This window comes from Poecilia mexicana, unplaced genomic scaffold (genome assembly GCF_051168715.1).
Source record: "Poecilia mexicana isolate PSO_F unplaced genomic scaffold, ASM5116871v1 scaffold_3, whole genome shotgun sequence".
NCBI classification, from domain to species: domain Eukaryota; kingdom Metazoa; phylum Chordata; class Actinopteri; order Cyprinodontiformes; family Poeciliidae; genus Poecilia; species Poecilia mexicana.
This window is the reverse complement of record NW_028263372.1, coordinates 17,657,195-17,680,903: the sequence shown is the minus strand read 5'-3', so window position 1 is coordinate 17,680,903 and position 23,709 is coordinate 17,657,195. Positions and strand designations below refer to the sequence as shown.

The window sequence follows — 23,709 nt, the reverse complement described above, 5'->3', positions numbered from 1 at the left end:
GCAGCAGGTCTCTGGTTTCTCTGTCAGTCTGTGTCTCTCTTTTGGAACAAGAGTTAAAGGCACTTAATTCCAGCACTGTGTATCAAGAAGACAATCTGTTTAGAATATTTTTTTTTATTTATTTATTTATTTTTTTTGGGGGGGCGTCACAAGGTCACAAATTTCCCATCATATGATATATGTGACATATGTCTGGAGGGAGGGGGGAGGTCAAGAGGTCACATAGTTCCCATGGAGGGAGGGGGGTTTGATATCAATTAATATCAATTAATCCATCAAACTCTGATTAAAATTTGACAGAAGGGTGTTCATATATCTCTCTCACATTCTTCTTTCTTTAGTTCTTGGAGCTGTTCAGAAATGTTGGCTTCTGTTTATGCACCACATTTTTGAGATTTACCACAAGTCGGAGACATAATCCAGACATCGAGAGAAAATTAATATTAATGTCACATTTTCTTCAACAAATTGTGTCTGAATTTCTAGAGGACGTTGCTCTTGGAGGATACTTCTCTCCCTCTCTTCATGTTATCGCAGCGTTGGGAGGAGGACATAATCCCGCAAACAACCACACACAGGAACTGTGTCAGAATGTTTCACTTTTGGCACAAGACTCTACCTGGCTCCTTCCTCTCTGGATGAATGCATTTCTAAACACTTCAGTCTATCAGAAGGGTGATTTTTTTTTTTTTTTCAGATTTAATAAATTAGCTCCAGTCTTCTGCCATCCACTGCTGTACTTCCTGCAAAAGTTCAGTTTGACCCTGATGGCTGTCTTTGTCAGAAATGACTTATTTTCTACTCATGTTGCCTCAGGTGCAGAGCTACACCCACCCACCTGCTGCCACTGTTGAGCAAGCTTTGCACTGGTGGTAATATGATTCAGTCTCATGTTCTCATGTTTTCATTGTGCCACTGTGCGCTCGGCTGATGTTTCATGCTGTTGTCAACCCGGGCCCCTTCTTCTTTAGTGAACAGTCATGCTTTGAGCATTTTTTTTTTTGTTTTGTTTTGTTTTGTTTTTATTCTTTGTCTGCAGACAAAGTGGTTGATCCTTTTAGAAAATATATACTTGTTTTACAGTAAAGTTCTGGAAAATCTTTACAAAAAATTATTTTAGGCCACTAGAATAGCAAAAATAATATTACTTTCTCCAAAAGAACAATAGACACTATCCAAAAACATTTGTAGTGAATAGCAGAAAAAAACCTGTCAGAAAATAAATTACACATTAACCAACATAAACTGACAAGACCACAGATTATACTTGCAGTTGAGCTACTTATTACACTCTGTGATTTACTGACAAACAGAGAAATGATAGAGGAGGAGCAATGAGCTGACATTCAAACTGATCAGTGCATGGAAAGGGGTAGAAATCAGCTTTGACCCAAACAGAAGGACAGACTGCAAGTACAAAAAAATATATATATATATATTTTTTTTTTTTTTTTTGCAGCAAATATTAGAATCTGAGATATTTTGTATTTAAAGAGATGTCACCCAGGTTGATGTTGTCTTCATGTCTGGCACTGTGGATCAGCTGTTGCGCCGTCACCTTGGCTGAGGACTCATTCTTGACCAGAGCTCAAGACCTGATGAAGGAAACGCCACTTATTGATGGGCAAGTTCAAACGTCTTTTGTGCTGATCTTGGCTCTGTATATTCTAGTAGCAGTAGAACTTAAAATAAGTGATTTTAAGTTCAGGTTAGAAGATTTGAAAAGCCAACAGTCTTTGTAATTTATCAAACCGATCTGCTAGAAAGTTTGATCTTTTCCTGTCTGATCATAATGGATATCATTTTTGACTATGACATTCTTGTAGATTGTTGACTTTTATTATTTATTTAATAAAACAGCCACAATGACCTGCCTTGGCAGCTTCGAAAGAGCTTCAACAATCAACTCAACAAGGTGGATCTCAACACACTGGCTACAACACACACCAACATCCCAAAGATCAGGAAGGGACAGATCGGTGCACAGGTACGTTCAAAGCAGGAACTACTGGAGACCAACTATCTAAAATATAGAAGGTCTTTAAACAGGAAGAAAGAAAGAAAGAAAGAAAGAAAGAAAGAAAGAAAGAAAGAAAGAAAGAAAGAAAGAAAGAAAGAAAGAAAGAAAGAAAGAAAGAAAGAAAGAAAGAAAAAAAGAAAGAAAGAAAGAAAGAAAGAAGGAAAGAAGGAGAAATTTAGTGAAAAAAAAAATAAAAAAGCCTCATGTAGCTATTCATGAACTAAACATCTCTCATTACATAAGGAAATTATGCAACATTCAAAATCTATCAACCATTCAGTTGTCATTCAGCTGTCTGGTAAGTCATGAAGTTGCAATAATCTAACTTTATGGCAGTAAAACACTGTAAAAACCCTAAAAGCCCAACTGGTCTTGGCCAATCAGGTTTGGCAGATAAACAAGACAGAAAACATTACAGACTGAAAACTGCACAGGGAAAAAGTCACAGTTTTGAAAAACTAATTCTCAGGTGATCTGAAGATCTTTCTTCATTGTAACCCAGGAGAACTCGAGGCTCAGAGCCTCGACTAGTTTTCTCACCCAAACAAAGTTTGCAGCGGGCCAGAAATAAATAAAAACGTTTAAAAAAAACCAACTTTGAATTGATTTCCCCCTGCTCAATGTGCTTTGACACAATGTCTTGCGCTGCTTTCTCAGTTCTGGGCGGCGTATGTTCCCTGTGACACGCAGTACAAAGATGCTGTCAGGCAAACTCTGGAGCAGATAGACGTGATCCACAGGATGTGTTCAGAATACCCAGACACTTTCCAGTTTGCCACCAGCAGCAAAGGTGAGGCATTTGTCGTTCCCAAAGTTAGTTCTCATGGGGCCAGCACCCTGCATGTTTTAGTTATTTCTCTGCTTCAACACACCTGAATCAAATCATTAGATCCTGGGAGTTGGACCATTTGAATCAGCTGTGCTGAAGCAGAGAGATCTCTAAACGCCTTAGATGACGGGAGCTGGACACACATGATCTGGACCATTTATGTCCTACGTTTAAACAGCCGTGTCACTCGGTGTCACCCATTATAACCTGCACAGATATCGAGGATGCCTTCAGATCGAAAAAGGTGGCCAGCCTGATAGGGGTGGAGGGGGGTCACTCCATCGACAGCAGCCTTGGGACTCTGCGTGTGATGTACCATTTGGGCGTCCGCTACATGACGCTCACGCACTCGTGCAACACACCCTGGTGAGAGCAAGCAACACACCGAATTAAAGGCATTTTCATAAAAACAAACATACATCCAATTTAAATGTAAATAAATGAGTCAAAATTTAGATTACAACAATCCTCTGGATTGATTGTGATAGAATCCAGAGTATGATTTAAAAACTGAAGCGGAAATGTTACATAGGTTGGATTAATGGTAAGAGAAAAATACATTATGAGCTGTTGTTTAACTGCTTTGTGAAGAAATGTTTCCAACAAAAATGTACCCCACAAAAAAACTGTCCATTAGCTTTGGTTCAGGTTTCATTGTGGAGAGTACGGGAGATTCCTGCAAGTCTGTCCCACAACGTATCAAATTATCCGGATATCTGGGCTGGTTTTGACATGTTCTGCTTAATGACCCAGACTACAATCAGGAGAGATTGTGTTGTCCCTTAAATAGACTTTGAACACCAAGTTCTCTCCGCTTGCAGCTGCGTGTTAACTGAGAAGCACTAAAGAGATTTCAAACAAGTTTAAAGCGCCACATGAATGTAGATCAACCTTTTTGTGTGTTAGTGTGAAACTTCGATTCAACCTGCATAAAACTGTGATCAGTATTATTTACTCATAAGCTCTACTTAGATTTCTCAAAGGTTAAATAACTCCATCACCATGAACATCATAGGAGAAAGAGTGAAGAATTGCTGTTTCTCAGTGAAAGTTCAACAACATTGTATGTTTATGATATTTCTATATACCGTATTTTCCGCACTATAAGGCGCATCTTCAATGAATGGCCTATTTTAAAACTTTTTTCATATATAAGGCGCACCGCATTATAAGGCGCATAGAATAGACTCTACAGTAGATGCTGGAGTTACGTTATGTCAACAAAACAGTCTGACTCTGGTCGGCGAGGAGAGCCTTCCGCGACTGGGCCGGGGCGTGGCCGGATGATGGTCACCCTTCTCCGTTCGCGTACAGCATGTTCGTGGAGAACGTGGTGCTAAATGACCTGCAGAAGACCTGATTCTAGACAGTAGGTAGGTAGTTAGGTCAGACAAACTTTATTAACAAAGCAGCGTTCTGACAACTATCCCAGCATGCACCGCGGGCTTCTTCTTCTACGGGCGAAAATGAAGTCGGCGGCTGCTTACTGTAGTTGCTAGACCTGTTGTGGCTCAATATTGGTCCATATATAAGGCGCACCAGATAATAAGGCGCACTGTCGGCTTTTGAGGAAATTGAAGGGTTTTTTTTTAGGTGCGCCTTATAGTGCGGAAAATACTGTACTATCGACATTTAATTTTGTTTCAAAATAAGACTTAATTATTTAAGTCTTCTTAATTATAAGAAGGAAATAAATAGCTGGGTTCGGAATAAAGTTTGCAGTCATCTTGGTGTTCACACATGCTAATCAACTTTTTAGTTTAAATCATGCACAAATCATTTTGGATTTAGATTAGTTTGCAAATTACTTTATAATGTCAAATAATCACCAACTTGAGGATAACAGATTGAAACAATAAGTATAGTTTGCAGGATAAAAACATGCACTGTGGTTTTCACTTAGATTATGTGACCCGTTTCTTCTCATCAGGGTGGACAACTGGCGTGTGGACACCGGAGCAGACCCATCTGAGCATAACGGCCTTTCTGCTTTTGGCGAGGTGAGAAGAAGCAATAGAGATGATTTGACTTTCACAGTCGGTTGTTTAACAGATTACTCTGTGATTGTATTCCTGCAGGTTCACTGTTATTGTGATGTATTTTACATGACCGGTGTAAAAAGATAAAAACCTCTGGGTCTGATACAAGTTCATCTTGTGAACTGCTTCATGTTTTACTGCCTGACAACATTGATTGATTTGAGCTAGGCTCTCAACATCTGTTGTACAGGAAAAGATATGTATGGATGGACATATGCTTAGCATGAAAAGACTTCTGTGGTCAGGGCTCTGAATGGACAAAGTTGCACAACAATTTGTGTTTGATAATCAGTGAAACACAAATTGAACTCAGTGAACTCATAAAGCTCCAGCTAGAAAACAGATAATATATACAGATCTTTAGATCTTTAGATCATTTTGCGTTAATGATTGTAAAACGACTGTTACATGGCGGAAATCGACGTCAACTGCCGGAAATAGAACTAGACGTGAAACATGGACACAAATATACTGCTCAAAAAAATAAAGGGAACATTTCACTTTAATTTTGTGTGTGGCTCCAAATCCAGGCCTCCATTGGTTAATAAATTTGATTTCCACTGATGATTTTTGTGTGATTTTGTTGTCAGCACATTCAACTTTGTACAGAACAAAGTATTCAATGAGAATATTTCATTCATTCAGATCTAGGATGTGTTATTTGAGTGTTCCCTTTATTTTTTTGAGCAGTGTATCTACTGCAGGTGTTGAGGCGATCTGCTAAGAAATATATTTAAATGTTATTTTCCTGTTTGGCTTGGTTGACAGAAAGTGATTGCGGAAATGAACCGTCTGGGGATGCTCATCGACTTGGCTCATGTGCCTGTAAAAGTGATGAACCAGGTCCTGGACATATCCAAAGCTCCCGTTATCTTCAGCCACTCCTCTGCGTACACCGTGTGTCCACACAAGAGGAACGTCCCCGATGATGTCCTCGATAGACTGGTGAGTCTGTTGGGTTACTGCAATACACAAAGAAAAGTACTTAGATAGCTCGTTAACGTTTTTTTTGTTTGTTTTTTAAATTGTGTATCCAACTAGTTTCATTATCCTCAGTCCTATAAACACGGAACATAAAGAGCCAATTTAAAAATGTAGATTTACAGTTTAGAAAGTTAAGATATCGCGTCTCTAAAGAAATATGCAAATCCAGCCCTTTTGCATTTAGCTCTGTAAAAATCTACTGCCATTCTAACGATAGATTTTTACAAGAAGGGTCAGTCTTGTTTTTAGAAAAACAGGATGCTTTTGTTTTGCATGAAATCTCTTTTTACAAAGTATGTCACAATTTAGCTCAAATGCTTCCAAGACAAAGCAGCCGTTTTCAGCATTGCTGTTGCTGAACGTGTGACTTTGTTACACTTTAGCTTCCTGAGCAATGTAACAATGTGCTGCCAATACCTAAGAGAAGAAGTCTCCCCAAAAAATGCATTCATGTTTTTACGCAATTGCTTAACAGAAAATGTGCTACAAAGCAAAATTGTGAAATTGCAAAGATGAAAACTTGCTGATTTTGTTACATAACATGAACTGTTTTTGTTTTTTGTTGCTGTAGGTAACAAACTTTTAAAAGCTTTTATGGTGTCATCAGAGCTTAAGTGAAACCTTATAAAACAATTCAGTTTATGTCATACACGCTTAATGACCACTATCAAACTGCAGTCAATAAAATGAGAAGGCATATTTTAAGCTAAATTGTTAAATATTATCAGATCAAGCAGGTGTGTTCTGCAATAGATTAGACGGCAGATTAGTTTAAAAGCTTCAAGTCCAACTAATCAGAAAGGACAAATCTCCGTCTATCATCAAAGCTTCAGCTTGTCATGCCGTATTTCTTTCTGACTCTAGAATAAAACTGGAGGAATTGTGATGGTGAACTTCTACAATGACTATGTGACGTGCAGCACGACGGCAAACCTCTCAGATGTGGCTGGTAAATTAACAGTCTTGCCATAACAGCTATTGTAAAACTAGTTAAATTGTAACAGTCATCATCTACCTTAAAAGCAAAAACACAAAAAGCCCCCCTGTCCTTTCACTTGATTGTAAAGTTTACTGTTCTCATTGCAGATCACTTTGACCATATAAAGAAGGTGGGCGGCGCGGGTATTATTGGTTTTGGTGGAGATTATGATGGAGTACCCAGGTGAGTGCTAGTAAAAAAAAAAAAAAAAAAAAGGGAAGATAAGCAAATTTTAATCCATCATCATTTTCCCTCCAGCCGGTCTTACGTAATCACAGTTAAATAAAATTGAAGAAGAGTTTTCCAGAAGATTTTTTTTCACTGACGTTGTTCTGTCAGAGTTCCTGAGGGTTTGGAGGACGTCTCTAAATATCCCGATCTGGTGGCTGAACTTCTGAGGAGAGGGTGGACGGATGAGGAAGTGAAAGCAGCTCTTGGAAACAACCTCCTCCGGGTCATGAGGGAGGTTGAAAAGGTGAGAGCTATATTCTCAGTATTAAGCTTTGTGGATTGTTTTTAATATTTTAACTGTGAAAGAAAAGAACAGTGAGTCAACATTAAGGAATAGAAAGAAGCATAAAAGACATCCCATTGTAAACAGATAATGATTATAATGGTGTTAGTTCATCCTGTGTAGCTATGACAACTTCAGCTTTTATCGAACACTCAAAAAAGTTTAAATAAGATTTTTCTTTCTTTTTTTTTTCTTTTTTTTTTTTACCATTCTTTCTAAACAGCATTTATGAGGTCAGACACTGATGTCGGATGAGAAAGCCTTGGATCACAGCCACCACTCTAATTCATCCCAAAGCTGTTCTGTTGGGTCATTATCAGACCTTAATTCAGGTCATTCAGATTTCTCCATGCCAAACTCGCACATCTATAGGTGATGGACTTTGATTTGTGCACTGGTGAGATAAGAAGGAAGCCTATAGCTGCAGAAAGTTTACATCCTGCTGCATCCACCGACCTGCTCTGGGATTTTACATGGCCACTTAATGGCTGAGTTGCTATTGATCCCAATAGTTTTCACATTTATTTATTGCACAGGTGATATCCTATCTCTGTGCCGCTCCAGATTTCACTGAGCTCCTCAGAGTGACCCATTGTGGTAGCAGGCCAAGGTGCTGATCTTGTAAACATTTGGAGTTTGGTGACTCATTATTGCAATACAGTGTAGGTAGTAAAACAAGGCCCAAGCTTGGCTTATATAATTTAATTTATGTGCTTTATTTTTGATTTGGGGAACCTGTGTTTGTTTTGTTATCAAATCAAAATTAAATCGATGGGGGGTATTTTGTGTAGCACATTTCAGCAACAAGGCATTTCAAAGTGCTTTACATCATAAAAACCCCAAAATATAAAGTCACAGAACACACAGTCAACAATGGAAACATTACATTTTGCCACCATTACACATCAGATTGTTGGTGTTTCATTGACTGTGTTTCAAAAGGAACTCTAACAAGGTGGGTTTTTAGTCTAGATTTAAAGGCGCTCAATGTTCCAGCTGTTTTGCAGTTTTCTGGAAGTTTGTTCCAGATTTGTGGTGCATAGAAGCTGAAAGCTGCTTCTCCATGATTGGTCCTGGGGATGCAGAATAAAAAATTATGAAACAATTGCTGATTTGAACGGCTTACAATAAATCCTTAAAAGCTACCTGACCTTATTGCACCTCCACAGCAATTTGTACATATTTGAATTATACACTATGTCGGAATGACCTTTAGCAACAATGGCAGCTGGACTGTGCTCCATTTGGGAAAAGTTAGAGCAGCCTTTTTTTTTACCAGACCAGTCTTGCACTGTTGTTGCTCCAGCTTCAAGTTTAATGTATTTGAATTTAAACTTTAAGTAAGAATCTAAGGATTTCTATACTAAATCACTGGCAGCTTTTAGAAAAACGTCTTGGAAAACAAAACTGTAATGTTTACCCCATTTAACCCCACCGGTCATAATAGTAACCAAGAAATTTATTACACTTTCAAGGACTCCAAAAAGCTTCCTGATTACATTTTCAGTTAATGTTCAGCTAACATTGAAAGTTTAGAGTGTTTGGATAATAATTATGCAGTATCACATGTTTAGAGTAAATTATCACATGACTAGAGCTGTTTAAATGTTGGTTGCACCTTGGCGAGAAGAAGACTGCCACAAACCTCCCAAAGAAGAGGATAGCAATGTATGTTTAAATAAACATATAACAGATTTTTGGTGCACATCATCTTTAAAGTGTCTAGTTATGATATACACCTTTGCATTTACAAAAAGTGGTTTGGTGTGTGAGCAGGATGTGTAAACATGTTGACGGTCACAATAGTGATTGGTGGGATAATATGTTTGACCTAGGTGCACTTATTTAAATACATACCATATTCTTCCAATTCCTAACTTCTTCCTTTTTAAGATTAATTTTGAGTGTGGTTCTTGATCTGTTAGACTTAGTGATGGCCAGACAAAGCATACAACAATGTAGTTATGAGAAAGATGGATTTTGGTAGTGGGACTTAGACATGGACCATATAGGGAAGTTGGGCCATTTTAAAATGTCCGATTTTGAATGCATATGATCAGTTCATGGGAAAAGAGGATGATCTGACCCTTCATCAGTCATGTGCCATTCTGTCACCACCTGCAAAGTTTATGATGAAGGGACAACTGTCTCTCTGATGTACCCTTTAAAACTAAAGAGGATCCAAACGAGGTTCTGACACAAGATGAGAAACTGCTGATCCACTAGAAAAACAACAATATTTCATAGTAGAAACAAAGATGAGGAAGAACTATACAGAGACTGATGTCAACTAGATCAGTGAGCACATGGGAGGTGTAGACCTTCATGACCAAAACCCCTCAAGGTTCAGTGTCATGATCGGGTCCAAGAAGTGGTGGTGGCCCATCCCAAAAGCGCACTTGTAAATAGCGTGACTGTAGTTTAGGAGGTAGGAGTTTATCCTGTACCTGGTGGGAATTATTATTTGACTTAAATGTAGGTCTGCACACTTTCAGAGCACAAGGAAAAATGCTAAGCATTGTTGATTAATTGTTTATTTTAGGTCATATAGTGCAGATCTTAGGAAATTCATATATATTCATTCATATATAATTCATATATATTCTAGATAGTACAAACTTTTAACAGGACTTCCAGTGACCTTCTTACTGCCTCTTTTCCATGAAGAACGGATTTGTGGAAAACTTGAGTAGTTGCAGTGTTTATTGATTAATGTGAAATCAGAATCAGCACACACATTGCTTGCTGTCATTTCTTGCTTAAGGTCCGTGACACGATGTTGACCACCTCGCCGGATGACAGTCCTATTCCATACGATGATGTGAAGAACCCCTGCAGGACGAGCTACGGCTACACCGTCTCTGGAGCCGTTCGTTCTCTCAGCACATTGACCCTTTTGCTCGTTACGGCTTTCCAGGCTGTTATGACATTAACAGATTAGTAATCACCTCTGCAGTGACATTTCATTAAATCTTAGGATTTGAAAACTTTAATATTAAAACTCTTTGTTCTGGTCAACCTTCAACTATTTTATCAGTTTACTAAAATACTCAAGTTACCTAACAACGATCAAAGCAGAGCTTAAGCTTAAGATCAAAGGATGCATGAGAGGGCAAATCTTAGACTCTTATCTTGATTTTACTACAGTATCCAAGAGGGGGTTTTTTCTCGGACTGAAGAATGATCTGCGCTGGATGGGAGCTCTTATGTGAAAGAATAGCTCCATCTGGTGTTCTTTGTAAGACACTACAAGAGCATTTATCAACAGCTTTTGGCAAACTGCTGGACAAGAAGAAACATGTCTGATTTCACAGGATAATAAAACACGGAAATAAAGTGTCATCAACTTTCATATCTTTACTTTACAGATGCACCATTAACGGATCACTAAAAGACATGAAACTGGAGTTACAGTAGAACATTTTATGAAAACAGTGTCATTTTCTTTTAAATGCATGAGGGAAGTCCTAAAAAACAAAAATCCAACAGATTAGGTTTAATCAGGAAGTCTGATCTACATCGCCACCTTTAAGGAATTAACTGTAAACACAATTACTTAACGTTTTTAGTCATTTAAGATGCCCAACGGTGAATGTTGGTTCTTGCAAATCCCAGAGCATTCAAGCATCAGTGTTGCCATAATTCAGTAGTTTATATTCCTTTTTTTGTCAGCCACACAGTGGATTAAACATGTTTTAATTAACCAATATCTTTGCTTTTGTCTCCAAGGTTCAACATGCACTACACCCAAACACACTTGTGGTATTTATGTGAACAATGCTTGTTAGAGGCACAAAAAATACCTGAGGAACATCATCTGACTGATTAAGTAACTCATTGAAAACTCCATCAATTGGCGCCCTCTTGTGTGCTTCACAGGAACAAATATCAATCTGAGGACGATAATCATCTGCAGAGGAAGAACAAACTTCCCAGGACAGGCATTGGAAAATATGAGGACAAATGTTTCAAGAGAACTATTACTCTTTTTTTTTAACAAACCTGTGAACATTGGCAGCATGTAACTCAATTTTTCACCACAAAGCAGAAACCAGCAAAACTGTTTATTAAATTAGTTGCTTGTAAATTTAAAAGAGCTACTTTTCTAACTTCCTGCATCAGCAAGCAGCACTGGAGAGAATAAGGTTTATCTGTAAACCTTATTCTGTAAACCTTAAGAATAAGGTTTACAGATAAAAGTGAAAAGATTCACTTTTACAAATTGCTGTTATTTTAGATTATATTTTTAAGCTGCTCTTTGCTGTTGGTACTATTGAGATATTCTTTAGGTACCACAAGAGGGAGCTGCAGCTTTCATACTGTGTGTTTTTCAGGAAAATGGATGAATGGCTGCAGCACAAATTACCAACTATAGATGAGACAATGATTAGTTTTAAATGGGTTTCTGTGGAATAGCTTAATATAGACATGATCTTACCTGCAGTAAACTAATATTAGAGATTGGGTTAGTGCCATCATGTTACATTTTTTTAATCGACTCCCTCTTTCATATAAGCTGGAGCAAATACCAAGTAACGTTACACCTAATCACTTTATTATTATATTTAATATATTTTCATTTTCTTAATGAAACAATATGACAGCAGAGCTGTTGAAAACTGCAAACTGATCTACTCTACACCAAAAGAAAACACGTTACACAGCAAAATGTGTCTTTTCCTGTGACATATGAAGAAATCCACATAAATCAGAATATACGGAGGCAGAAGTTTCATGTAGAACATTTTGGCAGTAACAGCAGCTACAGCTGATCAGGAGGGGAAATGGAAACAACCGTTATGTGCAAATGTGACTAAGAGTAAAATTTCTGAAATATTTGAATGTCACAGTGTACATTTTCTTTAGAATAAGTCCAGCTTGGATTCGCTATACTGACATGGCTACTCACTACTACCACCAACTTCACACAACCCCATTTTAAAAAATTATTTGAAAGTAGTGTACTGCATCACCACAGACAGAACTGTTGCTTATTACAGTCCAGTGTAAACCTTTAATATACTTACTAAAGGTTGGATTAGAAAATGCTACAACTAAAGGCTCATGAGCTGAAATCAAAAAGAAGAAGTGACTAAACCCTCTGTAACAACAGACAGATATAAGGTGCTCCGGTGTCAGCGCTTTAGGTGACACGTTTTCCATCTGAGGTATCTTTGGAAGAAGGAAGTAAAATCAGTCTGCAGGAGGAGGCCGACAGGTTTTACAATGCAACGTCTTCCTGTGTCCCATTTTCTCCTTTCTGCGTGTTGCTGCCTGACAGCAGAGGCAAAACAGATGGCCCAGTGATCCTGTACGGCAAATTATCTTTGGTCAACATCTTCCTAGTGGCAGAAACCAAGCGGGAATAATTATCCGGATTGTACTCGGACACCGGAGGCCGCGTGCATAACAAAGGCAGACAGTCTTTCTTCTGTTGAGACAGGAAGAGAGGCGGCCGTCGCTGGCTCTCGCCCTCCTTCAGGGAGTCTGGGAGCGACTTGCGTTTGCTTTCAGGCAACAGCATGATGCAGAGCACGGAGAGTATAGCGAAGGAGGCGAAGATGACGTGGTGCAGGAAGAAGCCACGCTTATCCTGGAGCTCCATCATAGAGGAGGCGGCCATGCCAACACACCCCGCCGCCATCACCAGGCCGAAACAGCCGCCTCTGATAGAGAGATGGAGGAATTTAGAAAAGCAGGTCAAACAAAACTTTACTCACAGCTTCTCAACCTAATATTAACTGAAGATAATGTCAGACATACATGAACTGACAGCTGCACTGATTAAATCTAAAGCAGAGACACTCACCGGACCACGGTGGGCATGACTTCGCAGGCGAAGAAGGCACTGAGCATGGCAAGAGCCTGAGAGAACAGCAAACCCACCACAGAGAGGACCAGCACCAGCCCGCTTTGGAGATCTGAGACCAGAGCAGCAACAACTTTACTCAATCATCACTGGAAACCTTTCTGCACTTTTACTTTAGACAGTCATATCGCAGCATTTCAAAAACTCCCAAGAGCAAAAAAAAAATCCTCAGTTACTAGTTGAATGTGGTCGGTTTTGGTTGAGAGTCTAGTGAAAAACACAGCTAGAATCTTCCACTATGAAGAACAGATCCCATCATTTCTGAGTCCAACAACATGGTAAATGTGAGGCAGAGGACGTACACTCTGTGAGGGCCAGCAGCAGCAGCGAGGACAGTCCAGTGACGATCGCAGACAACAGCAGAATTCCTCGTCGACCGAAGTGATTGACACACAAACAGATGAAGACACAAGCCAGGGCGCCCGTTATCACCCGCAGGAAGTACTTCAAGTAAAAGCTGTAAACGTCCAGGTTTCTGGTGAAACAGTACTGGATTCCTGTGCCAATAAACCTTCAGAGAAGACAAAGTTAAACACATATTTACATTATTTTTAAAAGAAGATTGACCAAAAATAACTTTTTGAAATGTTTTATTCCATGCTTCTTATGTAAAACCTTTTTTTATATTTATATATTTTTATATTTTTTTTCCCATGTTATAGTCCTTCCTGTCAAGGACTATAACACACATCATAAATTGTTTTAATTCTAGCAGAAATCGAAAGACTTAAGGTTTTTCAACATTTTTGTCCTAGAACTATAAAGTAACTATTTTTATCAAAAAAGTGCATCAAAGTATCTGTTGTTGGATGATGCATTTAAACCCAAAATGTTAAAAAGTTCCTCGTTTTCACGCATTTAATAAATAAGAAAAAAATTGACACGACATTTTTGGTATTCAACTGAACATAAAAGAGAAAATTGGGGAAGAGTTTTGATCAGTAAGTTCAATCTTTTTAAAACTCAGGACAGAATAAGAGACACTTTAAAACAGAGGAGATTGTGAAAAACAAAAACTCACAGAGTGAAGCTGAGAATGAGACAGTTCTTCCAGATAACACGAGTCTGTCGAAGCTCCAGGACTGAATAGTACTTCGGCTGGTGGTCTTCTCCATATGCAGAGTCTATTTCTAAAATAATAATAATAATTTAAAAAGTGTTCGAAAGAAGGTTTATCAGCTTTAGTTATAAAGAATCAATGCTAAAAATATATTTAAAAAAAAAACCCTTACAGTTTCTCTGTTATGATGTATATCAGGGGTGTCAAAGTCAAATGGACGGAGGGCCAAATAAAAAATTTAGCTACAAGCCGAGGGCCGGACTGATCGAATGTTCATTGAAATTTTTTTAAATGACTCATATAGTCTAGTGAACCTAATTGAACCTACTGAAAACCTAACAAATATATTCCAATATGATCAGATAAATAAAGCAATATTTTCTTATGGCTCTGTCAGTAATCTTTAATTTTCAACAGACACAACTGAAATATTTTTAAAATATAATTGGATTGAAATACAATAAAATTAATCCACATATGTCAGAGTTAAGGCATTTAGATGTGTCGCCGGCGAATTACGGTACTGCAAATTTAGATGTGTCGCCGGCGACACATCTAAATTTGCAGTACCGTAATTCCGCCACACGTAGCGCTAAGTGGAAAAATTCCAACGGTTTCTGAAAGGGGAGACGTTGCACTTTCCAGCAAGTATCGGGTTAATACGGTAACTTCGCAGCTGCAGCTGCAGAGAATGTAATTAATCCGGGGGGCACTCGTTTAATAGACGGTATATTTCGGCAATAACTTGGTGGATATTGAAAGTTCCGGTTGTTATGGATACATGGGTAAGTACATAATCTCACAGAACATTTAAAGAACTGCTTACAGTTCAAATAAGGAAGATATTTTTTTTCAGACGGGGTGCCGGCTTGCTGCGGTCTGCGGGCCGGTTCTAATAATAAATCAAGATCATCCCAGGGGCCGCAAAAAACCTTCTCGCGGGCCGGATGTGGCCCGCGGGCCTTGACTCTGACATATGTGATGTATATGATCTGTATAAAATGCATCATTGCCATCTAGTGGCTATAGGAGAAATTACAGTTTTGAACATAATTTTAAGTTCACAATTTTAAAGCATAAACTAAAACTAACTTACAGATTTGAAAAATGTAATTTAATCAGACAAAAATAAAGATAAAAGATATTAATGATGGTCATATTATTGCTTTTCTTTTTTTTTCAGAAACAATCAAAAAGTTCAGTCCATGTCTGCCATTGTGAAAACGAGCCTTTCACATCACCACAATTAAACAACATTTAAACACATTGAACATTCAAAAAACACAGCATTTTGATTGGTGCTTCATTTGTGGGACTAATTAGATCATTTTCACAAAATTTGCTGCTGAAAATGGTGAACCTGATTTGTTTTCCAGAAGCATAAACGATTAAATAACCCAACATTTGCATTGTCAGCATAAACAAGCTGTGGCACGAAGGTATGTGATACCTGACATCAGAGTTTCACCAGGATACATCTCATCTTGGAGACAAACGCCGTTCCTTTTAGTAAACTCCTGCAGGCTCCTCTTGGCCTGAGGAATGTGATCTGTGGCCAGCAGCCAGCGGGGAGACTCGGGAAACACTGACGCACAGCTGTGGAAAACAACTCTTATCATTTCTCAGGGAGACAGCATAGTTCAAACATTTCTTCCTCTAAAAAAAAAAAAGAAAAGGCTGAAACGGCAAATCAATGCAAAAGCAATTTCCAATAAAGCAGCAGTGCTAAAACGCAGAAAACATCACCACAGTTTCATGAACAATCCCCTGAGGGCTTCGGCGAGCTTTCTGAGTCTGTACTTGCTATTTTTAAAGGGCGTGGTTGTCTCTTATGCATGAAATTCATCATGGAGGTCATAAAAATAGTGGTTAGATTCAAAAAGACTAAAATTCATAAAGAGTTTCTCCTTCAGGATTTTGTTGGTATAATTAGGATGACGTAAGCACATCTATTAGAAGCTCAAAACCGCTCCGGCTTTCATTAGCATCAGACTGTTTTTGTGGCTAATTCACAAAGCACAGGTGGGACATAAAAGGTGACTACTTAGATGTGACTCACCACCAATAGGACATCAGCAGAATCAGAGGCAAAGTGGCAACGGCCTGGAGAACGGGCCAATTGCGACACAGAATGGCGAGACCCGGCAACAGCAGCTCCGCAGAGACGGCGAAGAAGCCGCCGATCATGGTAACCATGAGGCGATGGGGAGGGTCAGAAAGCTCCAACCCTGAGAGAGAGAGAGAGAGAGAGAGAGAGAGAGAGAGAGAGAGAGAGAGAGAGAGAGAGAGAGAGAGAGAGAGAGAGAGAGAGAGAGAGAGAGAGCGAGAGAGAGAGAGGGGCAGGAAACACAGAGAGGATGCATGAGATCCAACCAAAGCTGAGGCAGAAACAAACACTCGTGTGGAGCAAATCCATTTCCCGTCATAAAATTTATCTTTCCTTCATACATAAAAATTCACAGATTTGCAGATTTCCTGTCCAATCTGACAGTAAAATGCTCCCAGAGTGGCATGATTCACTTCTGCCTTTCAAGGACTTCTTATTGTAATTCTCCAAATCTACATTGTAGCTGTCAATCAGAACCAAAAGTCATTGATAGATAAACTAATGGATGAGTTGATTGATGAGATTGTTATAGACCAGCTGCCCTATTAGGCGAAAATATTTCGGGCTGAAAAAAGAAACATATCAACACCAGTAAACCTACAAACGTCAGATTCAACAGGTTAAACGCAAGAAATGGAGAGCTCTGTACGTCTCTGTTGAACTTTGACCTACTTGCTCTGCATGTGTGGGATGATAAGTATCTCACTTCCTGTTCTCATCTATGCCTTCAGTTCTGTCCTGTTATTGTTTTCTGCTCTTCGTGAGGAAGCTGCTTAGGAAGAACACCGTGGTGGAAACTTTCTCCTCTGCACTCCTCTCCTCACCCCACCAGCTATCAACCTGACGTCAAATTAAAAAAAATAAATACATAAAATTCATCTGGAGCCAGCCGAGCCCTGACCTTGCAGGAATGTGGGACATCAGAAGCAGATAAAAACCAATCAGTTCAGCTCGTTTCCATGGTACCGAGGCAACATGTCACCATAAAGCATTACGTTCTTCTATCCAGCAATGTGTTGTTGAGTCTTTTCACACCATTTTGAAGCCTTTCAGGCCAACATGTTTAGAAGGTCTGAGGCTTGTTAGTGTGAAACTTATGAACCATGCAGGTCTCCATTTAGACACAGGACCGTGAAGCCTGATTAACTTGGACCCGTAGTAGGGATTGATGAGGCACACTTGTGAGAAAGCTGAAGATAAAAAAAAATATATGATGACTTCGACGACAGATTACAGCTCTAAGCATGACTCAGAAACCACAGCAGATGGGAAAACTCCAAGCCACAAAAAGACAACTGGAAAGATTTTACAGTAAAACTTACTCACTCCTTTTTAGCTCTGCTGACAAACCTTTTGTGGTAGCCACTCCAAAACATTATTGTGGCACTAATTTGTCGGTATCCTGAAGAAATATTTGTGTCCAAGCTGCTATAACGTCACCGGAAAATAATGGCCTCAGACATTTTTTGCCAAAAGTGACATTTGCAAAAAATAATCACCCCTTTCTTTTGCCAAAATATGATTTGGGCTAAAAAAAGAATGGCAAAAAATGACTTGCGTCATTATTATTGGGTCATTAGGAAGGTGATGATGTATCCACAGATTGTTTTCTTCATCATGATGTAAGCTTCACATGATGTGGAAACCAACTCTCTTGTTCTCCACGTGAACAGTTCTTGCTAACTCATCTCAAATACTGATCATGCGACAAGTTCAAGTCTTTATTTCATGCACATTGATATTTCTCCTCCTGTAAAAGCAGGAGGAAAGGAATGACTGATGAAGCTAATCCAGGTCATAAGAGTTGTAATCTTAAACAGAATGTCTTCAAGAAATCAAGTAATGTTTTACAATTCACTTTGTATGAACTTGCATATAAAGGTTAGTCAAAATAACAGCTGTGGATTCAGGCTGAGCAGAAACGCTGACTATTTTAAACACGTTTCATTCACTATTCATCAGTTACGTTCGTCTAAATGACTGTGAATAACTGATTAACACAAAGAGGTTTGTTACGCATTTAGAAAAAGCCCCCAGGTCATGCGTGAACATGTCATCTTCAGTGCATCAACTGTACGACTTTAGAGTCCTAATTTAATTACCTGTCTATTGGTTTGACGAGTGGATACAATGTGATACAAGAAATTCAATTATTACGTATATTAGTGATGCTAATCGCACAGAGAAGATCTTTGTTACGAGGTCATCGGGGACAAGACGAAGAAGAAGTGGGATCATTTATGGATCTATTATTCAATTTCTGAGGCTCTGCTAAAATATGAGCAGCAGAGACACTGATAGACCATTCAACTGCTGAACCGTTATATTTCATATATAATGGAAACATGAAAAGAATCAGCAATAGCAGCTTTTTTTTCCTCCCCACCCATTTAAAACTACTCATCTGAAAGCCTTGCATTTAACAGACTGATTCTTTACTTTTTGACGAGAACTAAAAGTGATGTTTCTTTTTTATCCGTGTGCCTCCTGAAGTGAACATGAGATAACACAGATAGGAAGGATTTGTAATTTGCTAACAGGATTTCCTCTTATCTTCCACAGATAAGTTGGGACTTAGCGCATGCGTTGGGTTTTGTGTTATTTTTAGTATTTATCTGATCTCATGTACTCATGTATTTAGTTAGTTTCTCTCCAAGATACTGAAGCACCAAAATTTTGTGATTTTCACATCAACATTACGTAACTTTGAAGTGGCGCTGAATTGTTTGAAAGATCGGAGTTACAAATGATCCATGTTGGTGATGAATCCGGCTGCAGGGTCATGGGTGATGTAAATGTTGGAGAACCAGTTAATAAGATCTTTGCTGTGTAGTTGGAGGAAATTAATTTCACTTGAAATCACAGTGAAGATCAGGTGTCGTTTATTTTACACGTCAGATGGTTTCTTATTTACAACTCTGGCCAGAAGCTTACATGAACTCATTCGGTGTATGGTTGACACATTAATTTTAGTTTTTTTTTGTAGCTCTGTTCCTGGATGGATTGGTTGTAGTACAAGTGACTAAGTAGCTGTAAAAACAACAAAAAAAGAATTTATCTCACAAATCAGAATATACTGCGGGTTTTCTCACACAGGTAAAACGTATAAATACATGCTCAAAAAACCCTCTCCTAATATTCTCCTAAATTGCATATTAATCACATGTTTCCTTGTTTCTTTCAACAGGTTTCTGTCATGACTCTGCCAGAAACAATAGAGACAGACCTACTTTTAAACCAGCTTCTCTAACTTTTCGACAAGGTTTAAAAACAGGCTGACGTCCCTTCCAGAAGTGTGATTTGTCCATTGCTAAACCAATTTTAATTTGGTCTGGGACAATTTTACACACTATCTCCAAGTATCAACCATCTGTCCCAAACCAAAATCCCCAGATGACGGAAACATCTGGAACATCAGCCTGCTTATTCACAGCAAAGCAAATTTTGCTTTGCCAGGCAGTGAAAGGAAGCCAAACCAACAAACAAGAACCTGGTGCAAACCTGCAACCTTAAACCTGACTGAAACACGACAAAATGTCTTCTACTGATGTCAGTGGAAGAGATGCTTTGATCCGAAGCACACAACAAGTCGATTAACTACTGAATATGGTGCAGGAAAGCTTCCCAGCCACACTTACTGAGGACGTAGGAGGACACAAACACGCCAGCGAGCATGGCACCTTGACAGAGGCGCAGCATCAGAAACATCAGAGCGCTGCTGGACAGACACACGGACACCCCAAACAAGCTGGACAGGGTGATGGAGAAGAGGAAACCCCGGCGACGACCCAACCTGAAAACGAGTCAAACAAAATAAACAGATCAACTTAAAAAGTTAGGACATAAATATAAATCTATATTGATTCATTTTTGGGATCATGACTTACCAGTCGCACAGAGAACCCAGGAAGATGTATCCCACAATCCATCCCACCATGAAGCAGACATGCTGCCGCGGGATCTTCCATTCGTCCTGACAAACCAGATTCCACTGCAAATGTAGGAAGGAAGCAAACACATAAGTTCACCTTTATAGAGATAAAATGGTCCATATTTTGTTTTGCTGTTCTGGGAATTTTAAGTGAAGGTTTCATATATGCAGAGATCAGATAAACCTAATAGTTGACATGTTTTATAAAGACACAAAGATGATAAGCTGGCTGAAGTCTCTGTGTTGAGCACTGTCCTCAGCAATCTGTGCAGAAACTGATAACAAAGAGAACATACAGTATAGACAAAGCTAATAAAAATACCAAAGTGACTGAAGCTTAAACCTGTTCTTTTTTCCAATGGAGACAGTATGAACCAAACATATTTCCTGTTTCTGTACCATTAGATTTCATTTAATACAATCTATATCTTCCTGTTTTACTGGACTGCAAAAAATAGGCTGAAAATTTCACCACTTCTAATTTAATTTACTTTTATCTGTATGCGGTCTACTGTTTATAACCTTTACTGGAACTGTTATATTTACACCCAACTTATTTCAGCCCACTTTATTCCTAGGAAATAAAGACACAAATGTGAGAAATCATAAAAATGTGAATTCTGTCATTAAAAAATAAAGTAAAAGTGTTTAATTTAAGTATGTACAGGGCACAAGCTGCACTCAGTCCTTAAGTAAATGTCAGAAGACAGCAGGGAAACTGTGACAGGAATCACAGTGAGGAAGCAGGAATGCAGATCATGTTGTTTCTTATTGAGTTAAGATGCCTGCTGACAGGGTTATTACATTAGAAAAAAAAGCTGTGCTTAAAGTTGGAATCAGTGCCATGTCCCACTGGTACCAGCCAATGCCTGCAAAATGTTTCTCTCTACACATCCCCACCCATCCTCCTCCATATGCTCAAAAGAGAGGAAAGAAGATGTACAACACAGAGAACTTATGAAAGACTGTACTAATATTCAATATTACCCCAACAAGATTTTAGAACAGAAATGGCAAATTAGATAAAATACACGAGCAAAGATAGTCAAAAAGCAGCAACCAAAATTACACTAACAAAACATCAGAAAGAGACAATAAAATTGTAATTTATAGCAACCAAAGTTGTTTGGTTTTTCATGCAGCCCTTATCCAAATTCATAAAAACTATCCTGTTTTAAGCTGCACAAAATATCTAATGGTGAGATGTAAACAAGCAACTACTGAGTAGCACCTGTGACAATTTTACCCAAAATAAAAAATAAATCTGCTAAAACAAGACAACTTAGAAACATTTTCACATCCACCTCCCATCGTGTTCAAAGTGAAGCATGAATTATTATTCATCTATATGTTAAAATAAAGTGTGTTAAAGGTGCAATGTACAAGATTTCCTGCCATCTAGTGGTCAAGTCGCAAACTGCAGCTACTGTAACTAACTATACTCCAGCTTTTCTTCTAGGATTATGGAGGATAATGAAGCGACCACATAAAAAAGGTAAGCAGTAGCCTGCAATTGTTCTTTACAGGCCACTGTTGATGCATGATGGCAGGCCAGCACTGTTTATGCAGTAAAACCAAATACCTTTTTTACCTTTGCATACATTTGTCAGTTTGAAATAGTTTCAAAGTATTGGTCAGACTCTTGGTAATCTAATTCATGCTATAATTTGGTTTCAAATTGCTCATTGAAAAACTAGGTCCAATGTTTCTTAACAAGCAGAACATGTGGATCTTTATAATGTGGATCATTCAGTGCAGTTCAAATGAAAGATATACATCACACCACATGCACCCAAATGAGCTTCTGTTGTTTTGTGGGATGTTTGTTTTAAACACTGTTGAGCTGTGTGCAGTTTTTCCAATTGTTCAAGATTGCCTTTTGTCCCGGGGATTGACATAAAGGGCCCATGAAGTTGTTGCAGGGAAGGGAGGCGTTCCGGGTCTCCGGAAGAAACTAGAAGGCTTCAACCTTCCCAGTGCCACAGATTATCAGAGACAAGAGCAGACAATCATCTGAGGAATTAAGCAGAGGAGGGGAGGATACAGAAGAGGAGAAGGTGGAGGAAATGACTTGTAATGACCTTGTGCTTTTCAGGCGATTCTACTGCGGCCGCAGACATAACTGAGGTTCAGGAGTGTTTTAAAGTTTACTAAACCCCCCTAGAAATACTTTGTAGGAGGGTTGTTGTTTTTTTTTATTGCTTCTCGTCAGCATTTTGCAGGGTGGATTATTGAGTAGCAAACAAAACAGAATATAAAGACGTGTTTATAGAAGCTGCATGCAAGAAACCTAAGGTAAACACCATGTGCCTGGGTGGCGGCTGTTGTACTCATGACCCCCTCAACCTCCCTTAAAACTTCATTTCATTCACTGGGTCAGATTCAGGACTGGACCATCTGTGCAAATTAAATTGGACTCACGAAGACGCATAGGAAGCTAAGATTAGCACGTATGAATACGGAGAATGGAATAAGATTCTGGAGAACAACAAAGTTTTAAACAGTTTACCTAAACCTGAGTAAATATTGACCAACAGCTGACGGGAGCTAACTTTAGGACACATTAGATAAACTTTAGCACGTCTGCTGAAGCAAGACAAAACAAAACAAAACAAAAAAAAAGGCACCTAATTTGTTGGGTTATATAACCTGAGGAAGCAGGTTTGCGTTGTTAGCAAGTAATGAAACATGGAATCTGTAGATTAATTGGACACAGTTGTGTGTGTGTGTGTGTGTGTGTGTGTGTGTGCGTGTGTGTGTGTGTGTGTGTGTGTGTGTTTTTAACTTATTATTATTCAAACAACCAGCAGCAACTTTAACTTTACCTCCGTGAGAATGTTGCTCTGGAGTCCCACCACAGTTGGGTACTCCCAACCTATGCTGCAGTTTTCCTTTTCGCGCGGCACTTTTCCGGATAAGTCCGTGATATTTGCGGGATACTTGTAGCGTTCACAGTGGCTGAAGCCCTGGCCGTCCACCCAGGGAATGGTGAGGTTCAGGTAGGTCTCCCCCGAGTAGTTACTGAAAAAGGAAGGCAGCTGCTCCGGGTCCGTCTTGCAGTAGTACAATTTCGGGATCTGGGTGAAATAAACGTCGCTGAACAGGTTCAGTGCCACCGCAAAGGTGGGGAACCAGCTGAACACGACTGCGACCCGGTTGTACCGTCCGTAGCCACCGATTTGAGGGAAAATCTTCGTCTCGTAATCCATGGGGAGGCAGCAGCTGGCGGAGGCAGTAGCTCCTGAAGCCATTCCCGCAGCGAGTGCGCTCCGACCGCAGCTGCGCGGCGCAGGCAGCAGGTAGGCGCCGGGGAGGGGGCGGGGTCTGCGGGTCACGCACACTGACACAGCAACATGATACCTGCTGGGATGACTCAG

The 23,709-nt window shown here is 39.2% G+C and overlaps 3 protein-coding genes across 3 annotated transcripts in view; 1 reads left to right on the top strand and 2 right to left on the bottom strand.

Moving 5' to 3' along the window:
- The window catches only part of ankrd11 (ankyrin repeat domain 11), a 239,076-nt gene that overhangs the window by 91,939 nt on the left and 123,428 nt on the right, over positions 1-23,709 (bottom strand). The gene's annotated exons all lie outside the window — the stretch shown is intronic.
- Positions 218-10,707, top strand: dpep1 (dipeptidase 1). The gene is made up of 10 exons (XM_015007938.2): positions 218-1,624; positions 1,861-1,987; positions 2,678-2,810; positions 3,065-3,215; positions 4,780-4,849; positions 5,657-5,833; positions 6,737-6,821; positions 6,959-7,034; positions 7,191-7,326; positions 10,130-10,707. Exons 1-10 carry the CDS (start codon positions 1,497-1,499, stop codon positions 10,304-10,306), a joined length of 1,260 nt encoding a protein of 419 aa, XP_014863424.2. The 5' UTR covers positions 218-1,496; the 3' UTR covers positions 10,307-10,707.
- Positions 10,703-23,652, bottom strand: slc22a31 (solute carrier family 22 member 31). The gene is made up of 9 exons (XM_015007936.2): positions 23,158-23,652; positions 20,289-20,392; positions 20,040-20,194; positions 16,354-16,522; positions 15,745-15,890; positions 14,256-14,364; positions 13,537-13,745; positions 13,175-13,286; positions 10,703-13,031 (listed from the first exon to the last, which is right to left on the bottom strand). Exons 1-9 carry the CDS (start codon positions 23,581-23,583, stop codon positions 12,587-12,589), a joined length of 1,875 nt encoding a protein of 624 aa, XP_014863422.2. The 5' UTR covers positions 23,584-23,652; the 3' UTR covers positions 10,703-12,586.

What these genes read in the sequence shown, in the direction of transcription:
- dpep1 (XM_015007938.2), top strand. Translation starts at nt 1,497, where the DNA reads ATGTCACCCAGGTTGATGTTGTCTTCATGTCTGGCACTGTGGATCAGC. An exon ending in GAAACGCCACTTATTGATGG is followed by an intron (nt 1,625 to 1,860) that starts GCAAGTTCAAAC and finishes TTAATAAAACAG; the next exon opens with CCACAATGACCTGCCTTGGC. An exon ending in AGGGACAGATCGGTGCACAG is followed by an intron (nt 1,988 to 2,677) that starts GTACGTTCAAAG and finishes CTGCTTTCTCAG; the next exon opens with TTCTGGGCGGCGTATGTTCC.
- slc22a31 (XM_015007936.2), bottom strand. Translation starts at nt 23,583, where the DNA reads ATGGCTTCAGGAGCTACTGCCTCCGCCAGCTGCTGCCTCCCCATGGAT. An exon ending in CTGCTGATGTCCTATTGGTG is followed by an intron (nt 15,891 to 16,353) that starts GTGAGTCACATC and finishes TGTTTTCCACAG; the next exon opens with CTGTGCGTCAGTGTTTCCCG. An exon ending in GTCATGCCCACCGTGGTCCG is followed by an intron (nt 13,032 to 13,174) that starts GTGAGTGTCTCT and finishes TCTCTCTATCAG; the next exon opens with AGGCGGCTGTTTCGGCCTGG.